The sequence below is a fragment of the Dermacentor variabilis genome, chromosome 6 (genome assembly GCF_050947875.1).
Source record: "Dermacentor variabilis isolate Ectoservices chromosome 6, ASM5094787v1, whole genome shotgun sequence".
NCBI lineage: Eukaryota > Metazoa > Arthropoda > Arachnida > Ixodida > Ixodidae > Dermacentor > Dermacentor variabilis.
In genome coordinates, this window is record NC_134573.1 from 197,284,057 (window position 1) to 197,296,117 (window position 12,061).

Genomic DNA, 12,061 nt, shown 5'->3' on the forward strand with positions numbered 1-12,061 from the left:
GCCACTTGAGCACGAGCCTCTACCCAACCGAGTCATAAGGATAAGCACCTCAATTCCGTCTTCTTCCTCAATCGCACCAACCGTGGTCGTCCTTAACCAGCCGCAAATCCCCATATCCTTCCATGGGCACACCTTCGAAGATGTTGAGGACTGGCTTGATCACTTTGAGTGTGTCGCAGAATTAAACGGCTGGACTCCAGAGCGCAAGCCACACAACGCCTACTTTGCCCTCGAGGACTATGCGGGGACCTCATAACTCCAATGTGCCGGTGCACGGCACGAGTCAACCTTCAGGGCTTCACGTACATTGGCGACTTCGTCATTCTTTCTGAATGTTCAAAGGACCTTATACTCGCCATGGATTTCCTTCAGGCGAATGGTGCCATCATCGACTTGCAAGAGTCCAGAGTCAGCTTCGCTACTACGCAAGCCATAGCGAACAGCAATGGCAACGACCGTGACATCGCTCTTCATGTAGCTGACGATCATGTCGCGTTACCACCCAAGAGCAGCGTGCTTACCCTTGTCCGATGCTACATGGAGGATGACGCTGAAGGAATTGCGGAGGCAAACGTCCCTCTGCTTCTTGAGCACCACATTTGCATAGCGAGAGGGCTTCTTCAGATGCGTAACAAATGTTCAGTTGTCTTGTTAACAAACTTTAGCAACGAATATTGGCATGTACCGCGAGGAACGACTATCGCATTTCTTCGTGAAATCATTGATGTTACTGACATTGCCACATTGGAAATCGCATCGTCTCAGCAATCTGAGTTACCCAGCCTAAAAGAACGGGCTCACGTTAACGCTGCTCTGCCAGACCATCAGAAAGACCGTCTACTGAGTCTCGTGAATGAATTCGCGGACTGTTTTTCAACATCGTCCAAAGTAGAGCACACGTCGATCACAAAGCACCGCATTATAACGGACGAGTGCGCACGTCCTGTTCGTCAGCATCCTTACAGAGTGTCTCCAGTGGAAAGGGAAGCGATCAAGCATCAGGTGAAAGAGATGCTCCAAGATGACGTGATCCAGCCGTCCACAAGCCCGTGGGCCTCCCCTGTAGTGTTAGTCAGAAAGACACGCACTGCGCTTCTGTGTAGATTATAGAAAGTTGAACCGTGTCACCAAGCGCGATGTTTATCCATTGCCACACATCGACGACGCATTGGATCGTCTACAACATACCAATTTTTTTTCTTCATTGGATCCTCAATCAGGGTATTGGCAAATCGAAGTCGATGAACAGGATCGTGAAAAAACAGCGTTTGTGACACCTGACGGGCTTTATGAGTTAAAGTTCTCCCCTTTGGTCTCTGTTCCGCACCTGCCACCTTTCAGCGGATGATGGATACTGTGCTTGCTGAACTCAAATGGCAAACCTGCCTTGTATACTTGGACGACGTCGTCGTGTTCTCGAGCACATTTGACGAACATCTCACACGACTCGAGAGTGTCCTCGCGGCGATCCGCACTGCCGGCCTCACCATCAAGCCTGAAAAATGCTACTTCGGGTTCCAAGAGCTCAAATTTCTTGGCCATGTCGTTGGTCCTAAAGGCGTCCGACCAGACCCCGACAAATTAGCTGCCGTAGTCGAGTTTTCGCCACCCACAGACAAGAAGGCTGTCCAATGCTTCCTTGGTTTGTGCGCATATTATAGGCGCTTCGTTGAGGGATTCTCGAGAATTGCTGAGCCTCTGACATGGCTCACACGTGACGATGTGCCTTTCATTTGGTCGGACGAGCAGCAGCAGTCGTTCAATGAATTGCGCAAGCACTTGCAAGCGGCCCCAATACTTGCTCATTTCGACGACGACGCTGACACTGAAATTCATACTGACGCCAGCAATACGGGTCTCGGCGCAGTTCTTGTGCAATGGCAAGCTGGTGCGGAACGCCACATTGCTTATGCTAGCCGCAGTCTCACCAAGGCTGAGGAAAACTACTCAACCACTGAAAAAGAATGCTTATGAAACCACTGAAAAAGAATCGTATGCATTGCAGGACGAGCTAGCAAAGTGATTAGTCTAGGCATGGACCACAATACCATTTTTGATCGTTGTGGAGTCGCTTAATAAATGCAGACTATGTGGGGATCAAGGTATCTTCCTGTGCCTCATCCCATAGGTCGTGTGTGGTGCTTAGCTTGATCTCTGGGAACTGCTGCCCAGTGGCAACATGGCAGACACGGTTAGCGCAGCCAAGCTGCCGTCCTGTATAATTCTCCCTCTTGGTGCTGATTCACAGCACAAGCACAGTTTCCAGGATGCACCCTAATTGGCCGCCTGAGTAGTGGCCCCTGTGCGCCTCCTCCACCTGAGCCCTCTTCCCCTGAGCGCTTCATCGCTGTGGCAGATACTAACAGGCTCACAACATGTTGCTTACATGGGACCTCTGCTGCCGTAGCTTCTCGTTCTTGTGCTTGGTGGACCACTATCTGGTTAGCTATAATGCAGCAGGTGTGCATACTTCATCGGTCTTAAGGTGAGCCTTTGCTCACAAGCACCATGATGGTTGCACTGTGTTGTATTTTGGTATGTCTTAGGTGCTTGAGGGTATGTCAAATAATAAATAAATAAATAAATTAATTAATTAAATAATTACTTAATTAATTAATGCATAAACCCGTCTTTGTTGGCGATCTGATTCTAGAGCCTTCTCTCCGCAGTGAGAATTGACAAAGCCTCTCATAGCGTCTCTGTGCGTTGCGATGTAGAGTGTCATGCCCTTTCTTGACCATCACTCGAGCGAGGCACCATGGACCGTGTGAAAAACATTTTGTGGCTTTTAATAGACAGTGATAAAGTGCTGTCCAAGAGCGATAACAATGGACATTAGCTAAATAAATTTTCATTCTGTGAAGTTAGTTTGTTCGTTTTGTCTTTTCTTATTACTGGTATCTGAGGTATGCTACGTTTTTCTTGCTAAAATGTTGGGTGCGCATCCGATTTCTACTTTGTTAAGGAGCTCTGTGATTTTACATTAGTTTTCTGCTTTGAACCAATAAAAAAGCGAGTGCATATTAAATTCATGGGTGTTTTAGAATTGGGGCAAATACTGCTGATGAATTGCAATCTCTTTCTGTGTTTTTTCTGTGTCTTGTTTAGTTTGACCAACTGGATAATTAGACTAATTTCACTAGCCCCGTCCAGACCGAATTAACTAAAATTGTCTGTACTTGAGCCTATATGTGATATGGAAAGCACTTTTCTGCCTAAGCCAAGACTGGTGCCAATAGGTCAAATAACTCTTCCATCGTTGAGTGCTCTAAAGAAAGTGTACCACTGCTGTGACAATGCTGGTGAAAACATTCAAAAAATGTATCTTAGATAAAAATTCAATACCTGCACATGTCAGATACAAAAAACAGACTTGTAATCTGCATGCACTATGTATGGTTGATTGCAGGACAAGTGTTGTGCCACATGCTTGCCTCCTTCGCCCTCATTTAGTATATGTGTGCATTCAGTGCCACTCACTCTGGATGTTGTTGCACTGCTAGCCTATTGCGCTGAAGCAGTGCATGCTGACAGTGTTGGAGAGCTGGGGATGTGCCCTGTGGTGCTTCCAAGAAGGTGGCCGCACACTTTGTCAATATGAAGTAGGAGTTATTGAAGCAGGAATGAGTGGGTGATCAACAAGGAACCTGGCCAAGTGGCATTGCAGGGGTACATTCCCAGGGGTGTGGCTTCACTGCGATGCAGGTTCAGACCAGTACTTGTCGGCATCTGACCACTCGGATGAGGAAGACTGGGGCCGTGCTTTGGACGTGCCGGGTTTTGATGACAATGTGTCGGCCAGCAACACCATCAACTCGCTGCTGCGTTTTGTGCTGGGCGAGGTGTGCCTGCACTTGGCCCGTTCGAGCGACCAGGCAGACAAACCGTATCTGATGCTGCGCTTGGAAAAGCTCTGTGCCGATGCTGTACTCATGCAATATGGACCTGCATTCCAGGCCAGCATTAGTGGCATCTACCTGGTTGACAAGCTTCACATTGGTGAGTTCCTGCCCCTATGGCACAACTTGCGAGCAGCTGCATGTCAATGGCTCTCACAGATATCACTTTCAGCTATCGGATGAGCCAGCAGACATTGCTCCTATCAGGCGCTGAATACATTTTTCTAAATAATAATGGCTATCTTGCAGTGTTGCACATTTGGATGAAACACACGTGGCATGTTTGATCAGATTGCTTTTTTTAGTGGCGAAACTGATGAGACCTTACCCTTTTCTACCGAGAACTTGTTTTCAACTTCTGCTAACATTTCTTCAAGCACCCTTTTGTGTGACTGAATGAAAGGATTTCTTCAATAATCTCCACTCACTTGTCTCAAGCGAATATCAGTGTCATAATGGCTGTAAATATGTATTTTTCTTGAGCCTTAGTCGGAGGCTGCAGATGTTGCTTGACAACACCGAAAAATGGACATTTTTTTAATAGCATGTGTAAACTGATTAATTGACTTGTATTCGGTGTACAAAACCTGAAGCAACACACTGCAGAGAACTAAACCTGCTGCTTTCCACTAGCATCGCTCAGTGGAATCGCTCAATGCCATTAAGTATTGCCCAGCAACCTTGTCGTAAAATCATGTCTGCTGACTGGTCGGGTCTTTTGTAAGTCTCCTACTGGGAACACAGATGCATGGCCAGCAGCTGAACCTCATGTAACCTGCCTATGAATTGCTTGAGAAGCACAGCATTGTGCTGAAAAATCACTATTGCTCAGCTTGAGACCATAATTGGCATGCAACCAGAGGACCAAGTGTGGCTTTTAAGCCCATGGCACCCTGAGTAGAAAGTAAAATAAGTTTTCTTCTACAGAAAAGCAGGGGTAAAAAAATTTTGCTTATTTTTTAGAAAAACTTGCAAATTTAAGGCAAAATTAAAACATCAAGTGAATGAGTGCTCGGAGTGGCAGTGGAGTTTGCGCTCAAGTGCCACATAATTTTTCTGTCCTTTAGGGAATTAAATAAATTCTGGCACCAGGTTTGTGTGCACTCTTTTGCAGGCCCCACTGGTGAATACCTTGAGCTGCTCACGTCTGAAGCGGCTAAGGACATGATCTCCATTCTCTACCGCAAGGCATGTGCCCGATCATTGGTAACGCTGTGCACCCGCTCACTGGCCATCCATTGCAGGTCAAAGCGAGCTGCCCAGAGTTCAAGTCGGACTTTCACCAGGTGGAGCACTCAGCTGTGGTCGACTTCACCTCGGTCATTGTTACATTCCATCGAGAGGCACTGCTCACGCTGGGCCGATACCTACTCTATGTGTATCAAAAGTATGTGCATGCTGTGCACGTATGTGCACATATTTAGCCAGAATACGTGTGCCTCACCCATTGCCAAGCAGTGCTGCTGAATGAACTTGATGGAGCATCCTGATTGTGCTTACAATGTAATGTGAAACATAGACAGAGACGAGAAACAACATGGACAACGGCGACTTCTAAGTGATTTTATCGAAGCCAAGATCTTCCTTAGTTGGCTTCAGATGCATTTAGCATATATGGGATCTGGGTATCTTGCAACCACTTCTATAAAATTTCAGTTTCGCCATGAGGGCATAGCAATGAATGCGGTAGCAACAGGTTATGACAACAGGTTATAGCAACAGGTTGGAATATTACAACGTCAACAAGTAAGCATAAGCTAAGTAAAAACATGTTGTTGTGCTAGTGGTTCTTTATTTGAATCCCACCATCGAACAATTTCATTTATGTTTATTAATTAAAGCCAATATCTTTCTTAACGATTTTACCGCCACTTTTCTGTATAGGGTATGTTTCAAACCTCTTTAGCCGGGCTGTTCATGGAGGTAGTGCACAGCCGTACCAATGAAATTACATCATTTTCAAGTTTGAGCTCTGTCCTTGTTTCACACTTAATATTCTGGTCTGAGAAGATTTAAGATAACGGGCATGTCCTGTTCGCGTTTTGTTTCATCACATCTGTTTGTGGGCTGCCTTTCTCAAAATTCTGAGGAATAATCTTGTCTTCAAGAATGTTAAGATCTGGTATGAGCAACTTTAGTGATAGAATGGTGTGGCAACATAACCCGTATATACCAGATGTCATATAGCATGGCATGGCATATAGCACACATATACCCAAATATATATGAAACCTCACGGCGCTGACGCCGACACCAGCAAAAATTCACTTAGTGTTCATATTATTGCTATTGCAATAAAAAAGAAAAATGGTCACTTAGGTTACTGGTATTAAATGATGCATCATCATGCTGGGAGAACGTAGCAAAGTCAGCAACTAAGGATATATTCAAAAGTGAGTGTGATTAGCTGTAAACAAGTTGAGATTTCAGTCTCTGCATAGCTGTCGCCCTCTGCTGTGCTGTCGCCAAGTGCCATCTAACTTAACTGCTGTGCCCTCCGTCAAATGGTGTGAAGTGCCCAAGTTCGGTAGTGTGCCACGATGCACACGCACTACACGCTGCGCATGGCAGGAAGGAGGGTGTGCACATTGAGGCATTCTAGAGTTCGGGAAGGAGGAGAGCTGGGTCGGAGATGTGCGTCTGAGTGCGCATGCATGCTGTCGTCCTTGAGCAGAAGGGGAGTATTACCGAGGGCTCCATAATGGTCATCATCATCATCATCAGCCTGGTTACGCACACTGCAGGGCATAGGCCTCTCCCATTCTTCTCCAACTACCCTGGTCATGTACTAATTGTGGCCATGTTGCCCCTCCAAACTTCCTAATCTCATCTGCCCACCTAACTTTCTGTTGCCCCCTGCTACGCTTCCTTTCCCTTGGAATCCAGTCCGTAACCCTTAATGACCATCGGTTATCTTCCCTCCTCATTACATGTCCTGCCCGTGCCCATTTCTTTCTCTTGATTTCAGCTAAGATGTCATTAATGTGCGTTTGTTCCCTCACCCAATCTGCTCTTTTCTTATCCCTTAACGTTACACCTATCATTCTTCTTTCCATAGCTCGTTGCGTCGCCCTCAATTTAAGTAGAACCTTTTTCGTAAGCCTCCAGGTTTCTGCCCCGTACGTGAGTACTGGTAAGACACAGCTGTTATACACTTTTCTCTTAAGGGATAATGGCAACCTGCTGTTCATGATCTGGGAATGCCTGCCAAACGCACCCCAGCCCATTCTTATTCTTCTGATTATTTCACTCTCATGATCCGGATCAGCAGTCACTACCTGTCCAGTAGATGTATTCCCTTACCACTTCCAGTGCCTCGCTACCTATCGTAAATTTCTGTTCCCTTCTGAGACTGTAATAATGGTAGATTTCCTTTAATAAACGTCACACACAGCACGGACATATTATGTGGTGAAGCATTCTAGAAATGCCCGTTGTGTTGTGAAGCATAATAGCTGCAACCGTTGGCTATCGAAAAGAGGATCGCCACATGGCTTTGAAAATGCAAAAGGCCTCCCGGTCTGATACACATGTTCCACAAGAAAGCATGGATGGCACTCAGTGTTTTCACTGAGTGATTCCGGGCTTGAGATGTTTAACTGAAAATGTCTGCGCCACCAGGTTTTTGTCTAGGAGAGTTTCCTTGAATGGCAATTTAAGGTTCTGCAATTAAGGTTCTGCAAGGTGCAGACATAGGACATTCAATGAAGCTTTTGTTTGCTGTAGCCTCGGTGAGCGTGGTGGTGCCTGTCTTCTCTAAATTTCTGTGGTTACACGGATGTTTGTTGTGAGGATGCGCGGTTCTCACGTGTCCCCTTATAATGAGAAGCCAACAAACACTGACACCAAGGACAACATAGGAGAAATTAGCTGTGCTTAATAAATGGAATGAAGAAACGATAAATTAATGGAAATTAAATTGGATGAAAAAACAACTTGCCGCAGGTAGGAACCGAACCCACAACCTTCGCATTTCGCGTGCGATGCTCTACCAATTGAGCTACCGCGGCGCTGTTTCCCCATCCACTTTCTTGGGTATTTATGTGTACTAGTAAACCCTGGGAGTGTTAGCCAGCGCCACCACTCACAGACCTTGGCGGTGGACGTGGAACGTCCTTGTTTCCGCAGGCGTCACGAGAATGTGATCTTTTTGGGTGAAGGCAACTGGTCAATAAACCCACATATGCTACCTGAAGGCATCAATGTTGCCGGATTTGAGACCTTCGTTATGTAATAAACGAGAAGAAAGGGGGTTAACCGAGGGGTCCGATTTTTATTAGTCATATGAGAAGCCAACAAACACTGACACCAACGAAGGTTGTGGGTTCGGTTCCCACCTGCGGCAAGTTGTTTTTTTATCTACTTTAATTTCCATTAATTTATCGTTTCTTCATTCCATTTATTAAGCCCAACTAATTTCCCCTATGTTGTCCTTGGTGTCAGTGTTTGTTGGCTTCTCATGATATGACTAATAAAAATCGAGCTCCTCGGTTAACCCCCTTTCTTCTCATTTATTACATAACGAGGGTCTCGAATCCGGCAACATTGATGCCTTCAGGTAGCATATGTGGGTTTATTGACCAGTTGCCTTCAGCTAAAAAGATCACGTTCTCGTGACGCCTGCAGTAACAAGGACGTTCCACGTCCGCCGCCAAGGTCTGTGAGTGGTGGCGCTGGCTAACACTCCCAGGGTTTACTAGTGCACATAAATACCTAAGAGAGTGGATGGGGAAACAGCGCCGAGGTAGCTCAATTGGTAGAGCATCGCACGCGAAATGCGAAGGTTGTGGGTTCGGTTCCCACCTGCGGCAAGTTGTTTTTTCATCCACTTTAATTTCCATTAATTTATCGTTTCTTCATTCCATTTATTAAGCACAACTAATTTCCCGTATGTCATCCTTGGTGTCAGTGTTTGTTGGCTTCTCATGATATGACTAATAAAAATAGGGCCCCTCGGTTAACCCCCTTTCTTCTCGTGTCCCCTTATATGTTGTTTTCCCGCATAGCTCCCGTCTCCTGTAATCCGGCTTCGCCGCATGGCCTGGTGCCTGTGGCAGTCGGTGTGGTTAAAGCGCATTGCAAGAGATGGCGCGAGTGTGGCTCTGTTCTGCGGCACCTAACAGTTTTGCGGGGTTACTTGGGCGCGGAAAGGAGAAGGCTCTTCCTCTTTGGCTCGGGTACGGCAAGTGGCATGGACATTCTGCGCGTGCGCCGATCTAGGCTTCTATAAGACCGTCTCGTCAGGCCGACTCAGGGATGGACGAACACGAGCGTTAGAACGCGCCACCATTCGCGTCACCGTACGCGCGAACGACCAGGCGTTGGGTGTCCAGCATGGGGCGAACATATTCCCTCGTTGTCCGGCCGTGGTGAGTCGGACTTCTGCAATTTGTCGCACGCCCATCAGCATGTTTTGTGGATAGCAACTCGTCTAGCAGGCATTGATCTATGAAAGGCGTGATAAGTGCCCTTGCAATTGTTTGCCCTACTGTGTTGTCGTTCCTTTGTCCCAAGAGCACGGGTGAGAACCCCACATTGTCATTAGCACTTGCTAGTGCATGAACTGTACAGAAAGTTGCATTTTTAATTGACAGGTGACAAATCTTGGTGATTCCAGGCTTAATGTCAAAGACCTAGGCTGCGCAAAGGTCATCCCTGAGGTCAAGCGAACCACTGGACTTTTCCTAGGTGACCAAGACCCGCCAGTTCCTCCAGGCTCGACCAAGCTGAATGTCGTACTTCGTGTCCATGAGGTCAGGGCTCGACTGTGCGACGTTGATGTGGAGCTTGCTGACATCTGTGTCTCTGGTGAGCATGCTGCCAGCTGTTAAACCTTGGCTGGTGAACCTCCCTGTTACCTTGACAGACACACTTCTTCATAATATGCAGAATTTTGCTCTGAATTTGAACTAATGCTCAAAAAATTAATTGAAGAGAACAAGAAAATTGTAATCTGTGGTGACGTCAATATTAACATTGCTGACCTAAACAGCCAATCCTGTTCTGAATACGTGCGCTGCTTTCTTAATTGTTGTTGTTCATCATGAATACATGCCCCAAATATGTATGATCCAAATGGTTCTAAAACTTTGATCGATCATACTTTTGCCAGTTTGACTAACGGCTATATTACAGCAGGAGTGTCAAATTATGCTATTACAGATCATTATTATGTATTTTTGCGTTCTGGCTCCAAACACATTCGCCGTATTAGAGATAATGTGTATACAGATTTTGACTATAAAATTTGTTGAAATCATTCGATATACTAAATGGAACATTGTATATATCAGGAAAAAAATGCAGAAACAGCATTTGATTCTCAGCTAAGAGAAGTGAATCTATCAGTCAGTGTTCTTCTGAAACTACAGTCAAGCAATGGTTTCTTAAACCTAGGAATCCTTGGATAACTAAGGCACTAATGCGTTCTATATTAAAAAAAAAAAAATCTTCATAGGAAGCTCAAGGCAGAAGCATTAGATTATTCTCTAAGATGTCGACTAAAAATTTATGCCAATATACTGGGTGCTGCTTTGAAACACGGTAAACATGACTACTATCAAAATAAGATTAAGAAAAACAGTAACAATACCAGAAAGAAATGGCAACTACTTAAAGAACTTCACACCAAAGAACCTAAATCACACCCAGCCAACATAACTTTTAATAAACATAGATACATGGATACTAATGACAGCTGACCCTCATTTCAGCACCCTAGTGGATACAGATAAAAACACTCGGTCAAAACTCGCACTGGTCGGTCTTCCGCACAGTCCCGATTCTTTTTTTCTGTACCCTACAGTTCTGGAGGAAGTTGACAAAATTATCTCATCACTAAAGACTACTGGCCCAGATCTTGATTGCCTTCCAAAATTAAACTTGTATCGACAGAGCTCTCGCCAATTTTGGCCGATTTAATCAACAAATTTTTTTCAGCTGCTGTGTTTCCTCGAAGCCTGAAGCCAGGAAAAATAATTCCCATCTTTAAAAAAGGTGACCGCAAATCCATTAACAATTATTGCCCAATTTGCATTTTACCATTATTTAGTAAAGTAATTGAAAAAACTAATATATATTACCGTTTAATGAAATGCTTATCTAAATTTAACTTGCTATCTGATGATCAATTTGGTTTCCGACAAGGCCTCTCTACTTAAGTCGCATTAATCACTTTCACTGACAGAGTTAAACTAGCAATAGATGAGCGCTTACTCTTTGGAGCGGTGTTTATTGATTTCACTAAGGCATTTGATGCAATGAGTCACCTAATAAATAATAAACTTGATTGTTACAGCATATCTGGACCACCTTTACAACTAATATAAACCTATCTTACTAATCGGATGCTGGTTGTTCAGGTAAATGATTGTCTCTCAACACAAACATCACTAACATAGGCATTCCCCAGGGATCAATCTTGGGGCCCATTTTGTTCTTGCTGTTCAATAATGATTTACTAAGATTGAAACGCACTAACTCTCTCCTTTATACTGATGATACCACAATTTTTAACAAACATAAGAATGCACTTACGCTACATCTACTGAATGTTGGTGTAAACAATGTTCACTCATGGTGCGTAACGAACGCATTGCGTAGCAATCCATCGAAGATAAAATTCATGGTGTTTCATTCCCCTTGGTTATCGCCAAACATTTCTTCCTTATCGGTGACACTTAATGGACACCTCATTCATACATCTGAGTCTACAAAATTTCTTGGAGTCACCTTGAATAAACATTTAATATTCCATGAGCAGGCTCAGCCGCTTATTCAAAAAGTTTCTTTTGGCATTCATGTTGTTATCAAATTTCAGTCTTACTTTGAAACATAAATCCTTCTTTCCTTTATTATGCATTTATTCATAGTCATCTGTCGTACTGCCTATCCACATGGGGCAATACGTACTGGTCACATTTTGGGCACCTTGAACGTTTGCAAAAGCAAGCTTTAAGACTCATCACCTTTAACCCATTTTCATCTCCATCAGCCCCCATTTTTCGTAGCCTGAATGTTTTACCTCTATGCAAACTTGTTAGTCATAAATTACTGATCATGTCTCGTCTTATAAATCATGAATTATGTATTCTCAGTTTTGCTGATCTTAGTCTTACGAATACCAACAACACCAGGTTTTTCACAAACCATAATCTGCTTTT

General features: G+C 44.5%; 1 protein-coding gene across 3 annotated transcripts in view; it reads left to right on the top strand.

Moving 5' to 3' along the window:
* Positions 1–12,061, top strand: part of LOC142586048 (intermembrane lipid transfer protein VPS13A-like) — a 935,034-nt gene that overhangs the window by 205,602 nt on the left and 717,371 nt on the right. For all 3 annotated transcript variants that reach the window (XM_075697293.1, XM_075697294.1, XM_075697295.1), the window contains 4 exons: positions 3,706–3,999; positions 5,014–5,087; positions 5,144–5,286; positions 9,517–9,707. In XM_075697293.1, coding sequence (XP_075553408.1) covers positions 3,706–3,999; positions 5,014–5,087; positions 5,144–5,286; positions 9,517–9,707 — 702 coding nt within the window. The remainder of the gene's footprint in view (positions 1–3,705; positions 4,000–5,013; positions 5,088–5,143; positions 5,287–9,516; positions 9,708–12,061) is intronic.